General features: G+C 41.9%; 1 protein-coding gene across 1 annotated transcript in view; it reads left to right on the plus strand.

Moving 5' to 3' along the window:
* The window catches only part of uacab (uveal autoantigen with coiled-coil domains and ankyrin repeats b), a 38261-nt gene extending 24562 nt beyond the window's left edge, over positions 1-13699 (plus strand). Inside the window, exons 4-19 of the mRNA XM_055045161.1 lie at positions 307-371; positions 1684-1741; positions 2387-2457; positions 2689-2795; positions 3238-3419; positions 3614-3651; positions 3949-4005; positions 4164-4271; positions 4485-4517; positions 5317-5409; positions 5635-5665; positions 5779-5828; positions 6481-9117; positions 9829-9981; positions 10840-10905; positions 11058-13699. Of these exons, the coding sequence (XP_054901136.1) occupies positions 307-371; positions 1684-1741; positions 2387-2457; positions 2689-2795; positions 3238-3419; positions 3614-3651; positions 3949-4005; positions 4164-4271; positions 4485-4517; positions 5317-5409; positions 5635-5665; positions 5779-5828; positions 6481-9117; positions 9829-9981; positions 10840-10905; positions 11058-11129 (3821 nt within the window). The 3' untranslated portion in view covers positions 11130-13699. The remainder of the gene's footprint in view (positions 1-306; positions 372-1683; positions 1742-2386; positions 2458-2688; positions 2796-3237; positions 3420-3613; positions 3652-3948; positions 4006-4163; positions 4272-4484; positions 4518-5316; positions 5410-5634; positions 5666-5778; positions 5829-6480; positions 9118-9828; positions 9982-10839; positions 10906-11057) is intronic.
* The last annotated feature ends 2633 nt before the right edge of the window (positions 13700-16332 follow it).

Raw genomic sequence — 16332 nt, forward strand, 5'->3', positions numbered from 1 at the left:
CTTCAGATGTCACGTCAAGAACATTAACACTTAGTGTCATCTTATCTCCTGTTTTGCTTTACAGAAAAGCAACATTTATGTTTTTAAATGGCTGCTGAATTGCTTGCTGCTAATTGATTCTGCCTTAATTAAGATTGAAAAGATACTATCATGCAATTATTGGTTATACTTCCCTGATCTTAATTAGAGCAAACACCATGCCTTCAATAAAGCTTTCCACAGAATTGTATTAGTCATTAAGTACTTAGTGTTGGAAAAGAGTTTGAATTTTAATTAACCCAAAATTGTCCCATTTGTCTGCATTAGGAAAAACCGCTCTTCATCTGGCTTCAAAGTACAGAAATTCTGTGTGTGTGCAGAAACTCCTGCAGGTAAAGTGAATTTCATTATTTACCTATAAGAGAGAAGAAAAAAAAGCACAGTGCTATTTATTATTCATGTGTTTTCTTCTCCATTAGTGTTCACACACAGCATGTCTACACGCCATTGTATTTTGGTTCCAGACGCCTCGTCGGTCAGACCAGTTGTCCCTTCGGCCCCCTTAAATAATTATTGCCGACCAGCCCTCACCGCTGAGCCCTCTCCATATCAGGGCCCTGTTGAGTCACCAGGGCCTCTCTGGGGGCTTACATGTTTACAATGAGGGATTTCACTCCAGCATTGTTCTCTCATTGTTGGAAACCTTTCCCCTGCTTCCATCTCTCACATGACAGCGATCTAATGGAGGTTGTGGCTGTTGGCAGGGGATTGTCAGCAGTGTTGACAAGCTCACCCTCCTACACTCCCCTCCACCCTCCCCACCCCATCCATTCTTAGTGCCGTCATCACGCTTCCTGTAGCAGCTTGATGCCAACAGCCACAGCCTCCCCTATCTCTCTCAGTCAGCCTGAACCCTCCAGGTATAGGATATCCCCCCTCTACTTCGACCCTCGCTGCCAGGTCATTTGAGCATGTAGATAATTTTTGCCACTTGTTGCTAGAGAGAGCTGGGTTTTAGCTGGCAGGGCTTACCCAGCAACATCAGGCCCCTATTAGAGTCCTCAAGGTTTTCATCACAGCCCCTTGTTGGTACAGTAGTATGGTGTCCGTCCGGCTGAGTGAGAGATATCACGAGCATTTCAGCACAGCGCCGTCCAGTGTGACGCAAGGCGCCTGCTGCTGTTGCTCAGATTGCATGGCCTGGCCAGCCACTTGTGGAGAAGTTATGTTGATGATGAAATTCTACCCTTATTCACATTGGGAGCGTTTTACTAAACCAATCTTTGTAACATTTAGACCAAAGAGTTTATGTTTTGCATATGGGCCAAATTGTACGACACCACGTTCACACTTCAGGCGGATGTGACCATGTGCGACCCATATCATACTTTTTCACAACATTTCCAATGATTTTTCTGTTAAAAAATATCCAATTTGAGCCACTGCTATATGTGGTACTAAATCAAAAATGTGTCTTATTCTTTTTCAAAGAGTCATGTCGCAGTCAATGCTCATTTTACATGATATTTCTTTTCCAAGAAGAAGCAATAACGGATGAAAAACTATGGCTGTTTTATGAAATTACGAATGAAATTAGGATTTTAGCTTTCTGGATGTATAACCTGGTTTTTCTGTGAAAAAAAGGAAAACATTGAAATGAAAATAACAAATTGTATGTCAAGCTGAACTTTTGCTCCGTTCCAGCACAACTGTCCAGTCGGAAACGTGGACCTACAAGGACGCACTGCTCTACATGATGCCGGTAAGACTCCACTTCACTCTGCTGGTGGCTGAATTCGGCTTTAACGTAGCGCTGCTGCTAACGTGTGACTACTTCTTCTCGGAGAAAGTCAGCAATGACTCAACACTTCTAGACCAGACTTGACTTCACACTACTCTTGTGGTGGCTTGACTCTGGTAGTTTGTATAAAAATCACACCTTCTTCCTACATAAACGTCACAAGAACTGATCACATTCTGGCATCATAAATAGTCTTTTTTTTCTGCTGTCTTACTGGGACAATTAAAATTCTTTAACAAGAGATTTATTTCAGGAAGGGGGAAGATACTTTCTCATACCTCTGAACCTTGGGTTTAATATCCTGAAGCTTTTACTGTCATTCTAACTATAGTTATCTCTGTCCTTTGTAGAGATAATGATACCCTCAAAGGCCAGACTTTCTCAATGTATTCCTGCATCACAAGCTACTTTGCATTTAATATGTGCCACATTAAATGAGTTCATTTTAGAGATATGTGCTGACATTTAAATACTAGCCTCTTCGGGCTTTAAATCCACAGACTGCAGGAGGAACAAAGTGGATCTGCATGTACCTCTTCCTGTTAAATGGAGTGAAATAATTGTAGGTGTGTCACTTCTTGTTTTTGTTGTTTTTTTTCTCCTCAGTGATGGGGGGCTGCACCTCCAGTGTGAAGCTTCTTTGTGACCGTGGGGCTTCTGTGAACATCTCTGATTTTGTAAGAAACACAATGAACCGTTTATTTCATTCATAATAGAGCCGTTTCTTTCTTAGATACAGAATGTGCTTTTCATTTGATTTTTTTGAAAAGACAAATTTTTCTGTTCTGCTGATAAATCCATTTGCTTTATAAATGCAAGTAAAGTCTAAAGCAGTTTGTGTTTGTTAATTAATTGTCTGGATTAGTCACTACATGCCTGTATAGATTTCTGTGTGTGCTTTTCTGCAGGATGGCAGGACTCCTCTGATTCTGGCAACACAGATGTGTCACCCTCATATCTGTCAGCTGCTGCTGGAGCGAGGAGCCGATTTCAATGTCCGAGACAAACAAAACAAGTAAGTTCCTGTACCCCTCGGGCTGTTTCTCTTTGATAAGCCTGTTGCATGTCAGCTTTGATTATTTTCAGTCTAAGCTGCAGACAGAAAGCTGCTTTGGGCAGATTATGTAGGATTGATGAGTTGGATCTCACACGGAAACGGTGTCCGTGACATTACAATATCTTGTTCCAGGTTTTTTGAGTTGCCACACATTAGCTTGTGTCAGAAACGTAACACTGCTGGATGTAGATATTGTAAACTAGAAACCAAAAAAAAAAAATGCTGGTTTTCATGTTTACGATTAGTTTTCTTCCCGTAATTCAAATTTTCTACAAATGACTTAGCCCAACACAACTAAAGTCATCGTTCAGCATTCGAAGCAGGACACATTTCTTTGAAAGGCCTGGGGGGATGTTTGGACATGTTCTCCTCCTGAACCTGTCTCTGTTGCCTCCCTAAGGACACCTCTGATTTTGGGCTGCGAGTTCGGCTGCAAGGACGCCGTGGAGGTGTTATTGAAAACCGGCACTGATGTGAAAGCAGTCGACAACATGGGTCACGATGCATTTCACTACGCTCGCCTCAGCAACAAGCCAGACCTCCTTGCATTGATCAAAAGTCACCTTGAGAAGGTCAACAGAGGTCAGACTGGGAACAACCTGCATGGCTTTGTTTGTGATGAAGACAAGACAAAGTGTCATCATGCTGTACAGTGGCTTAAGAAATGTTTAATTTGGTCTTGCATAACTACATGATGCCTTCATTTCATTTGCAAATGGAAGGAAACAGGAAATTAGAACATGTTTTTTATTTTTATTTATTTATTTATTTTTCAGAAAAAGAAGCTGCAAAGATCGAACATTGGAAGCGGCAGGTAACCCAGTGGGATTTGGTTCAATCTCGCATCATCGTTCACAATGTAGTTGCAGAGAAAAACACACATTGGTCTACATTACACTTATATACAGATATACCAGTATGCTTTTATTTCTATGGTTTTGAAATTGTGTGTCTATATGCCTACATTTCTGATTTGTCATTGTTTATTGTAGGGTACTCTGGAGTTGATCATGACTGCCCCCTAGTGATAAAATGTCATAATGTTACAAATGAACTTTTCTTTTTTTTTAAAACCACCATAACTTTGTAAAAATAATGTCCTTTTTCTCAGCTTTCAGTGGACAGATCGGATGCGGCGGAGTCTAACAGAAAGGATCAGATCATATTTGTAAGTTAACTTCTTTGATGTAACTTCTTTATGCTTTTTGACATAATGCATTTATACAGTAATCCAAGTCATTTGTTTCACATAAAATACCAATGATGAATAGGTAAAATGTCATGTGTTTTTTATTTGTTATGTGTTGGATTTATTTCTCTGTTTAGGATCTGGAGAGGCAGAACGAGGCTCTTCAGGAAGGCCTCAGGAAGTACCACCTGGAGCAGAAACTTCTGACAGATAAGGTCAACATGCTGCAACATCAACTCATGCAGGTATTTTGTCATTTTTTTACGAGATCTTGGTGAAAATTAGCTTCAGCATGAGGGGGGCCAGAAGTTTTATCCAATATGATCTAGTCCAGTCACCAGGGACTTTAAAATGCATCATTCACCAAACCCAGTCGTTGTATGCAGAAAATTACTTAATACAGATTATGAATTCATTAATCTACTCCCAGGTAAAATATATATATTTTTTATCTGCAGGGGAAAAAAGCAGTGGAAGATTCTCAAAAAGAGGTAAGAGTTTTATTTTAATTTATTTTACTATAAAAAAAAAAACGTTTGAAGTGTGTTCGTCCAATAAGCTCCATTTTCCTACAGTGATAGGTTAGGATCTCTCCAGTAAAATCTTGGATTACAAACGTCTATTCTAAAACTTAAATGAGAAACTTCAACTTTGTTTTCCCTGTGGTTTACCAGGCCATCCGATTTCTCAACTTAAAGCAGAAAATGTCATCCTTTGCTGAAATCTAGGTCTTTATTTTAAAACCACCACAAATTAGCTGTTGTTTTGAGTAAAATACACAACAAAACCTTCCATGTTTATGTTGCCTTTTGCCTCTGCTTGAAGAACCATCGATGGATCCATTTTTTTCCACATAATTAAGAGTCTGAATCATGTGGTTCTAAAATCACATGATTAAATCATGTTCTAGATTAAAGTATGCCCTGACTTAAAAGTCAGCACTGAAGTTGATATACTGCCCTGACTCCTGCAGTTTCATGTTGACTCAATGTGTGCTTTGTAGGATTTTCCAAACTTCATTTAGACGGAAAAACCCATCCCTATTGTCAAATTGGCTGCAGTTCTGCTGGAGGTAGCTTTTAGCTCTTTGGAGACATCTGTTTACACATCAGTTTCCCTAACTCCGATTTACCATGAAAAGATCATCTCAGTTGTGCTTCAGAGCTTTAGGTATTTTTTTACAGCCTTAGAAAGGTCCTTCACTTGGTATCATTTACGTCTTATAGTTAAATAAAAACATCTGATTCCTGCCCCATCACCCACCTCTACTTTTTCTTGTTAATGCATCAGAAAGAGCAGTTGAAGGCGTTATTCAGTGCCAAAGACAAAGATGAAGGCGGTCGCAGTCCGGAGACTGTCAGGGTTCAGCTCCGGAGTGCTTTGGTCAGTGATTTTATGCACCTCTGACTTTTGATCCATAACATTAACATCTTTTAGTGTTAACTCTTATTATGAACGTTTGTTTGCCCCCAGTAAATGTTTTAAAATAATACTACTGAAAGAAACAACTACAAAGCATGGAACGAGTTTGTTGTTGTTTGTGTTTACACACATATATTTTTTAACATCTACAGTGTTTTTACTCATGTTCACTTTGTGTATTCACAGGGGGAATATCCAGGCCAGTCTATTATTAAAGGTCAGACCATTTTTTTCCCTTACAAATGGAATAATATACTGCCAGATTATCAAGTTTGCCAAACTCAGCTTGCGAAATTCCAAGTGTTTTAGTTGCGTGTTGTCATCCTGCAGGAAAAGAAAGCATTTTAGTCAAGCAAGCGCAAAGTCTGGATTTCGAGCAGGTAGGTTTTCATTCGCAACCTGGATATGAAGTGAACATCCTTTAAAATAATTTGTTTGCCAATAAATTCTTAACTAAGACTTATTTACAGTCAAACGTCATTTACTTTGCGAGTTCTGATCCGCTTCATAATGTTCATTTACACTATTGGTTGCCCACAATAATTCTTCAGATTTGTGCAAAAGCCTTGAGCTTTTAAATTTTGGTCAGTATAATTATCAACACACATATTGGTGTATTTCTGTACTAATATGTGAATTTATGAATCTGATCTTTTGAAGATTGGTGAGGCGTTCAGCCTGCACATATTTAGGCACAAGTCAAGTTCATTTGTTTCGCACATTTCAGCAACAAAGTGCTTTACACCACACACATATAGTACAGTAATATCACTTAATTTAGTTATATTTTCAAATTTACTGATCTCATGGAATAAAACAGGAGAAAATAATAAATTTAGTCAGATTCCTTTTAACTTTGACTGAAATTTTATTGTGATGATCAAAATTCTCATAAGAAATAATGCAATAAAAACTCATCCAAGCTTAACAATATTTAACACTTAAAAGAAAGCACTTAAAAACTATACTTTTATACTATTAAAATGTGCTAATTGTGTCTTGTTTTTTTGTTGTTGCTTTTTTTTTCACCAGATGCCACAGGAGCGTCCTGCGTCCAGACAACTCCAGAGGAGCCAAACTGCAGGAGGCTGGGACCACCCCGAAGTGGAATCCCTTCGACGCGAACTCGACACGATGCGGAGAAAACTGCAGACCGCAGAAGAAGAGAAGGGTCCGCTTCAGACGGCGCTGAACCAGAAGAGCCGCGAGTGCCAAGAGCTCGCTCAGAGCCGGGACGCCGTCCAGAAGCGGGCCGACCAGCAGGTCCAGGAGCTGGAGGACGCTTTGGGCGACGTCCAGAAGCGGATGCTGGACTCCGAGTGTAAAGTCAAGCAGCTGCAGGCTCACGTCGTCGCCGTGAAGGAACACCTGGGGGGCCAGGCGACAGAAGAACTGCGCGCACAGCTGCAGGACGTGAAGGCCAAATACGAAGGCGCTTCGGCTGAAGTCGGTCGGGTTCGTAACCGCCTGAAGCAGAGTGAAAAAGCCTTGGAGGAATACAAGAGCAGCGAGAGCCAGCTGGCCGCCGAGACGGAGCGGCTCAACCAGGAGCTGGCAGCGCAGGCAGCGGAGAGAGACGAGCTGAGCAAAGCCCTCTCAGCGATGGAAACCCTCCTGAACAACACCGTCCCGGCCGAGAAGTTTGACAACATGAAGAACCTGCTGACCAACGCGGTGGACGAGAAAGAGCGGCAGCTCGCCGAGCTGAGAGAGGACTACGACCGCGTGTTGGAGGAAGTGGCTGAGCTCCACCGGAAACTGGACGCCCCGTCGTCCCGGGCGATGTCCGTGGAGGAGCATCAGAGGATCGTTTCTGCCCTGGAAGAGCAGAACGCAACTCTGAAACGGAAGCTGATGGATGTGACAGCGAAAAGCCAAACCCTTATCGAAGAGGTGGAGGAGAGCGAAGAGGAGCGAGATCTGCTGAGAGAGCAGCTGGACGAGCTCAACAGCAGGATGGAGAATGAATTCATATCCATCCAGGATCATGAGGCAATTCGGAATGACATGGCGGCGGCTCTGGAAGAGCTGAAGGACAAACTGGTGGAGGCCAGCGAACGATACGGAAAAGCAGAGGGTCAGCTGCAACAGGTTCAGGCCGAGAAGGCCGGGTTGCAGGAGAGCATGCAGGGCGGCAGCGAGAAGACTCAGAGGGAGCTGGACGCGCTGAAGGCTCACAACGGCGAACTGATGAAGAAACTCCAACTGGTGCAGAAGAGATACGAAGACGGAGAGAAAGAACGGGAAGAGCTGACGGTGCAGAAGCAGGCTCTGAAGCGGAGCGTGGAGGAGCAGTTTGTCTCCAGGCAGCAGCATGAGAAGGTGAAGACAGAGTTGAGCTCCACCTTGGAAAGTCTGAAAGCCGACAAGTTGAAGTTGGACGCCAAGCTAAAAGAAAGTGCGGAAGAGCTGAAGAATGTGAAAGAAGGAAATGAAAAGTTGAAAGAGCAGTTGGAAAAAGTGACGTCAGAGATGAAGAGTGAGTGCATACGTATGAAAGAGCACAGAGGTGTCACAGACAAGCTGAACGCTGCTGTCGTCGAGGCCGAAAACCGAGCTAACCAGGCGTCGGCGCTGCATGCTCTGGCTCAGGAGGAAGTGGCAAAGCTCAGTCGGGAGCTGGAGGCCCAGAAGACGGAACTCGATGCCATACAGGAAGCTATTCAGTCCAAGTTTATCCCACTGACGGCAGCCGAGGCGAAGGAAACCACCTACAGCTCTCGGGTGAAGGAGCTGGAGCAGAAACTGGCAGAAACAGAGGAGAAGTATCACAGAGAGAGATCTGTCTGGGAAAGCATGAAACAGGAGAAAGACAAACTTAAAGTTGAAACGGAATCCGTCCAGCAGAGACTGGACTCTGCTTTGGTCAGTAGCAAAAAACACATACAAGCTGAGGAAGAGTTCAAGGCTAAACTCGAGGCGCTGGCGCAGAAGTCGGCCAGCTTGGAGGAGCAACTCCAGGAGGCGACGCTGCAGAAAACTGAACTGCAAGACCAGAACGCCCTCTGCAACACTCAGATCCAGAACCTGCAGGAGCAGCTGAAGTCCAAGCTGACACGGATAGCGACCTATGATACGGAGCTGACGGCGCTCCATGACGCCGCGCAGCAAGCTCAGGTCGACTGCAAGAAGGCGAGAGAGGCCCAGCAGGAGGAAGCGCAAAGAGTCGCCGCCCTCCAGAAGGAACTTCAGGAGCAGCGCAGGGAACAAACGTCACTGCTGCAACAGCACGAGGCCGAGGTCGCCAAACTCCGAGCGACACTCCGCGAAGAGGAAGAGAGCAATGCCCAGAGGGCCGAAGACGTGCGCACCCTGCAGTCGGAGCTGCTGCGAGCCACGCAGGCGCTGGAGGACGTCCGCCACAAGGAGGAGCAGGTGAACGAGCTGAAGAAGGTGAAGCGGCTGCTGGAGGACGACATCGTCGGCCTGGACAACAAGCTGCTGAGTTTGACACAGGAGTGTCAGAAGGCTCACCAGGAGGAGCGGGAAGCCAGAGAGGGTGAGAGCAGGGCCAGGGCCGACATGGCGGCCGCCCAGGTGGCGAGCCGGGCCGTCGAGAGGGAAATCGGGGAGCTGAGGGAACGGTACGATGAGTCGCTCAGCACCATCTCCGATCTGCAGAGGAGGATTCTCAGAACCGCGAGGGCTGCAACTAGCGGATGTTATTCAGTCGATGATTGATCACTGTTTGTGAATTGATTAATCAATTGTCCTGATGATTAATTGGATTATTCTCAAAAATGTATCAGTTTAATGTGTAGAATGAGCCATTTTCATTTATCCACTTAATCCTTTCTTTTTTGACACAAAATTAGAAATACATTAAAACGTTCCAATAAGCAAATATTTAAATTCACTTAAAATGACAAAATAAATATTTTATAGAAGGTGAATCTGAAAGATTGCTGCCTGAGGACTTGTTGGGGAAAACATTTTTACAAACAAAAGTGTTTTTATATTCAATGCAAAATATATATATATTTATATTTTGTGCAGTGTTGACTAAATTACTGCTCTGAATACGTTGGATGTTTTTTTCAGTAAATTACCTTTTTGAGTTTGTTTAGTTGATGATTAATCAATTACTAAATTGACAGTTATTTCAAAAATGGTCAACTATTATTTTAGTACTCGATTATTCTGATGTTTAATCGATTAATAAAAAGAAAATATCCGGTTTATCAGATCAGTTGGCGATTAGTTGATAACCAAATTGGTAGATGATTATGTCAATAATTGATTCATTGCGATGAATTGCTTCAGCACTAACACATGCTTTACTGTTCAGCTCGTCAGCAAAACGTGCTTCACTGGAGATAAAAAGGAAAAAAGTTTTTATCTGTCTAAACAGAAGTTTTACGACATGCATTGTGTTTATAGATCACAGAGTTACTGACTGACGTGGAGCGACTGAAGCAGGCGCTCAACGGTTTATCTCAGCTGACGTACACAAGCAGCACACCAAACAAGAGACAGACACAGCAAGTGGACGCCCTGCAGGCCCAGATCACGAGTCTACAGCAGCAGCTGGCTGTGAGTGAATAACCTGCATGCAGTCAGTGTTTACTCTGAAGTACTGTGTGGTATCGTGTAAAAGTAGACATTTGATTTACTTGCATTTGCTGTTGCACACCAAAATTTCCGGTGGGATTATTCAAATATAATATTTAGGCCCTCTGTTTCATTTGAAGACTTTCCAGGTTCTGATAAGATCAGAAAACAAAGGGGTCAAGTATGACGTTCCAGGTTGCATATCTTAATCCATTATCAAAAAAATAAAAACCATCATTTCTGGAAATTACAGGGTTCATTTATAAATAGATGATGACATTTGTGTTATGTTGGACACAACATAACTGGCTTCTGTTACTTTGATTTTTTATTTTAAAAAAATCAAAGTACGACTGATCACAAGCTGTGATTTTAAAGGGTTGCTGTTATCTGGAATGGTCCAGTAGGGATTCTTCTGGTATGTGAATATATATTAATTGATTCAGATGCCAAAAAGATCTAAAATGACTCGTTGGCCGACTGTTGAATCAGAGGCCAACTTCAGATTTTGTTTCATAATTTTTGGAGGTAAAAATCAACAATAAAACCCACTAATAGGGATTTTTGTTTTAGTCAAATGTAAAAACTGCAGGGAAAAAAAAGAGATTCTGGAATAGTATGGAATATTAAATGGAAATATGTAAAACTTTAAAATCTGATATGCTCAGTGTTGTTGGGTTTTGTCAGTGATTGGTATGTATGTTTGTCTGGTATCCTGATATGTGCTGGACTCTTTGTAGTGATGTGATGCTGCGGTTCAGTACCGAGGACGTGTGCTGCCGCTGAAGGCATCAAAGTAACACCGTGTCTTTCATGTCTTCTGCTTTTCTCCGTGATAAGGATGCTGAGAGGAAGCACAGAGAGGTGGTTTCCATTTATCGGATTCATCTTCTCCGGGCAGCACAGGTGAGTTCCTCGCTCTCAAAACGCTGCAGACTTTATGCTAAACCAGCTTTTCACATTTTAGAAATGTAAAATTCAATTCATAAGTGTGGTTATTGACACCATTTGGCTTTAAGGGAGTTGTGGGAGCTTTTGTCTGACTGCGTGTCTTTCAGGGTCACATGGATGAGGACGTCCAGGCCGTCTTACTGCAGATCCTCCGTATGAGAGAGGAATTCGTCTGTTGAAGTCTCCAAAACCAAAACCGACAAAAAAACTCAGCCTTCTCCAATTTACTCATCTATATTTTTCTAATATAGCTATGAAGAGAAACAAGCAATGATTTCCACTGTTTTTTTTTTCTGAAATCTGTTTGTCTGTAGTATCTCAGCACCTTGATTCTTGGATTAAATCTGAAAGTGGCTGCAGATTAGGAACAAACAGCTTTTACAGGTACAAACATGTGTCTCTGTCAAACTGTTTTCTTTGAATTACCTAAAGAAACATCTCAGTTCCAGCTTTAAATTCAGTTTATTTCTTCGCCATGATTCATTTTTGTAAAATCTTCTGGAGTAGAACCAGCAGCTTTGGCCCATTTAGCTCAGTAATGTAGAACTTATTTGAAATGTGGGTTTGTTTAGTTTTTTTCTTCTTCTTCTTCATAACACACTCCTAAATGCGCAGCTGAAATGAAAACTGGACATGATCACAAGACTACTTTCACATTCCCACCTCACAGTCGACACTGCAGACAGTTCTCATTGTTTATTGAAGTGTTGCTGCGAAACAATTTAAGGACAGGTTCATATTTTAATTATCTACTAATGTTGCAGTAATTATTCCTGCTGATTGCGAGTCACTCAGAAAATATAAAGATATGCAAACTTTGTTCGATAGTGAAACCTTAAACTGTGTCTCACATGAACAAAGTCAGAAACTCTGGATTTAAAACGGTCAAAGGCAACAGTCTGAATTTCAGTTTTGGCTATTTGCGCAACAACAGAAAATGTTTAAAATGTTATTTTTAAAAACCTTGAATGAAATGTTTAGACGTAATATTTCAATTTTTTACCTCCTGATTGTTTCTTTTCAGAAAAGATGCGTATATTTATTGCTCTTGGCGTAACTTCGGAGTTCATATGGTGAAATCCTTAAATTTTTGGATAAGTGTAGAATCTGTTTTAATATTTGTAAGGTAAGTAAATAGCGAGAAAGGAAATGAGTGAGGACTTCATTCCCGATTAAGCTGATACCAGGTAAATGTGAGTAAAAAAGTCCTTGTGTGTTAGATTCATATTAAAAATTAAATACTTTTTAAATTTGCTTTATTATGTTCAACATTTTAGTTATCAGAAGTTTGGTATTCAACATGCTGAGCGATAAATACACATAAAAAAAGATGTAATTTCAACACTTTAATGCTCCCAAACCACCTTAAATAAGCATTTTAAACTTGTTTTGTTGCTTAAAGCATTAACAGCACCTTTGTAAATCCAGGTCAAATTTAAAAGTGTTGGAGACTAGAACTGGAAACCAACTTCAGCATCAAGTTATATTAAAAAAGATCTAAAAGAACTACCTGGTAATATCAGAAATTGAAGTCTGCAACATTAGAGTTTGAAAAGAAAATTGTATGTGATCCTTATAATGGTGGAAAATGTCTTGATTCTAAGCCACTACTAAATACTAAATAAATAAATACTTTAGCCAATACTAAATTTTTTGTCAGCATGAAATTCTGGCTCTTAAATGGATCCAGAAGGAATAGCAATTTCTGTGACATTTCAAAAATATGAATCTGTCCTTTAACCTGTTTCATGTCGGTCGCTTCTTGTAATCGACTTCCAGTGAATCGGCCTCGATTTTATAACACCGCTTAACCATTTCTGAAGGTCCAAACTCAAAAGACTACAGGGGGTCAGAGGTCGAATTTCAGCCGCTTGTGCCCATCAGTCGGATTGCATGAGGCTGCGTGCCGATGATGCCGGGTTGGAGTCTGTGCTGATCTGCTGTTTCCCAAAGTTTGCAGTGAAATGTTCTTTTTTTGTTGAAACCAGAGCTCCCTCTAGTGGTGAGACTTGGCAGGCCAAGTCCATAAATGTAACCATTGTAGCTCAGGGGGATTCAGTTGTTTTTCAAAGCTCTAAGTTCTGCACGCTTAAATTTAAGTAGGAGAATAATTTAAATATTTAAAATGAAAATGTAAAACCTAATGCTTAAACCACTTTAATTCTATTTCTTGAAAGAAAAGAAAAAACTAAATCTCGTCTTTTATCTAACTCTTGCTGCAGTGAACTCAGAAGCGGCCTTAAAGCAACAGGTTCCCCTGAGCCAGCTTTGTGTGACTACTGACGCTGTTGTGTTGTGCTGTTTTGTAATTTTGGAGCAAGTCTCTTTTTGCCTTTACACTGATCTGTTTTTCATAGCTTTGTACTACTTTAATTAGTTTACGAAAGTCTGAGGAATCGGATAATTCAGCAGGTCTGGAAGTAGAGCGGCACAAACATGTCCAGAGGAACATCTGACAATTTAGGAATCAAACTGGTGCATTTATTTATGTAGAGAAACCTTCCCATTCGCAGTAACTTGAAACACTCCTGTCTTTAGTTTGGAAAGTGATGGTAGGTGTGTGGCGTTCTGCAGGTTTAAAGCTCTGACGCTAATATTTTGGGATCTGTTTCAACTACAAGCTGAACCCATGTCTGCAGAACCATACTGTCCAACCGTTGTGGTAAAACTGGATGATGTTTATCTTTAATAACACTTTCTGTTTGTTGAACATTCATACGTCAATAAAAGTGCCTAACATAGAAAACTACATGCTTGTCAGCGCCTGATGTTCTTGTGATTCTGTCATTTCCAACCTTCACTAAGCTTTCCTTTGGCTTCATCCTTTCACAGTTTTGACCTTGACGTGTCGACGTTTTTCATGTATGAAAAGAAGCCGTATGCCTCAAAATGTTTTGCAGCTGCTTCCAGCACTTTTTCTAGCCTCTTTGAACTCTGGTTAAAGTAATTTTCTATTAACTGACCAGACTACTGTAAGAAATGAAGATTTAAACCTGCAGCAATGTAATTGTTGTTTCGGGCCAAGCTGGAGTCATGATCTAATTTTTTTTAACTTAACTTGGTTCTCTGATGCACAAACTACTTTTGCCAGGAATAATCTAGAAAATGGATAATGGTGTTAATTTCAGGAAAGATGGGAACAATAAAATACCCAACATGGCCTCCAATGTTCATACCTGATCAGCCTGACTGAACCTGAGACGGTCTGCAGAGAAACGACCAAAAAAAAAAAACGAGTGAAGCTTCATTTTTATTTTTATTTATTTTTTTTGTTGTTGTTTTGGGGTTTTTAAAGAGAAATGTACCTCTGAATGTGAATGAAGTGAAGCGGTTTGAAAATTGCCAACGTTAATGCACCCTGCAGCGGTTTTTGGGTTGGTGAGCGCTGACGTCAGTTTGCTTGGCGGCGGCGCCGTTCATGTGGTTCCACTTGAAGTCCAATCAGCCCAGGAATGAGAGCGAGGATCTCTCTGGCACACAGCGCCCACTTCTATCCTGGAGCCTGCCCCTATATTGATTTGTCTGCTTCTCTTTGTGACTTCAACAGATTTATTTTTCATCGATAGATTTAATTTTTTTTAAGGGGCGGCCTGAGGGCAGAGGTCAGCACTGAATGTCAGATAAAACTCCTTGGCGCGCGGGTTCACTCCGCAGGTGGGGGATTTTTCGTTTTCGGGAGCAAAATGTGGCTAAATAAACTCGAGTGATTGATTATTGAAAGTAGTTAGTAGTAAAAGCAGTTACACTCAGAGCTAATCCATCTGTTGCTTCACCTTCTGTTCAGGCATGCACACACACCCTCTAATCTCTGCAAGGTTTGTCCTGAGTTTCTTTCAGCAAATCTCTGTGGTCCTCCTCCTTCCTCTCTTTTATGGTGCTCTTATTTTTGCGGTCTGGCCTGAATAAGCTGTTCTCAGCAATCATGGCAAATACATTTCAATCTGTTGCTTGGAAATCTCTTTAATCTTATTTCCAGTGTCCTAATCAGTCCCATGCATCCACTTGCGGCAGCCTGGTTAACCATCATAACCCCCTTTCCTCACCGCAGAAGAAAGAAAAAGGGAAAATGGGGGGGGGGGATAAAATGAAATAAAAATAAAAAAAATCCCGTCTTTATAAAATTTGTCGCCCCGAAAAGGATCAGACAGTATTTATGTTGGATTGGGCCCGACCGTCCGCTGCGCGCCTGCTGAGTGGTGAGCTGGCTGGGGAGCCGGGCGGGTGGTTATAGACACATCAAACACGCCCACGTATTTCCTCGCGGCCCTCTGGGCTGTCATGAACATTTGCTATCTAACGCAGCAGCTCTTCCACCTCGGTGGCTGCTCATTTCTCTCCCCCACGCTCGGTCTCTCCGGAGGAGCGGCTGCGGTTCGCCGGTCATACAGCGGGGGCCACAGGGGCCTTTTCTGCATGTCTGGATTGAGATAACTTTTTGTTGTGACTGTGTTAAACGCAGCACTTGCACTCTGATCAGCTTGGGACTCTCAGGTCCCTGTTAAAGGAACTCTTTGTTTTGGTTTTTTTTTATTATTATTTTTCAATTTTTTGGAGCCGAAGAGTCCCACTGACCAAACCTGAAACGTTTACTCAGAATGAGAAGTGAACCCTAGCACAAGGTAGTGTTGGTATATTTGAGCTGAAGGCTTCGTTTGAAAATGAAAAGCAGACTTTCGACTCTGATAACCTTTCGCTTCATCACCAGATGGTTTTCATTTTCAAACTTGGAGTCTTCATCGGTCGAAGCAGCTCAGCGTTTCTTCTCAACCACAAAAACCCTCATATAACTCCGCACAACTCCCTGAGACCAGTAAACACATTTTTACTGTGTTTACTGGTCAGTAAAAGATCGACTGGGTTCCTTTTTAAACCAGATATTCTGTATGCCACAGAGGTACGGTAGCCTTGTCTCCTTCCTGTGGATTGCTTTAGGTTTTTGTCTTGGTAAATGCAAAAGATTTTAAAGGTGGTTGAAAGCTGGTGGGTGGACCAGCAGCTCCGATGGACGAAACGTTTTTCCTCGGCGAACAAGTTGCAAAACATCTCCGGATGTCGCCGGTCAAGTTGAAAACACAGCTCTCTAGAAATCCGTTTCATTCATTATTTAACAAGCGGAGAAATGGCTTTTACACATAAAATCTGAGAACTGCGTGTTTTGTTTTGTTTTGTTTTTCTTGTTGTTTTCATCTCGTATCAAAATGTCTCTGATCTAGAGCTTCCTAGTTTGACTGAAAAAGCAGAAACCGTATAAATCTGTGTAGGGGTCAAGTGCTTCTTGGCAGAGCCGCGCTAACCTTTCCTCCTCCTCTCCGTTCCTGTCGCCTCTCATCCTTCCTTCCTGGTTACCCTCACAGGGGTCAGGTGGTTCAGGGGGCCTGCGCT

This window comes from Poeciliopsis prolifica, unplaced genomic scaffold (genome assembly GCF_027474105.1).
Source record: "Poeciliopsis prolifica strain line A6 unplaced genomic scaffold, Auburn_PproV2 SCAFFOLD021, whole genome shotgun sequence".
NCBI classification, from domain to species: Eukaryota; Metazoa; Chordata; class Actinopteri; order Cyprinodontiformes; family Poeciliidae; genus Poeciliopsis; species Poeciliopsis prolifica.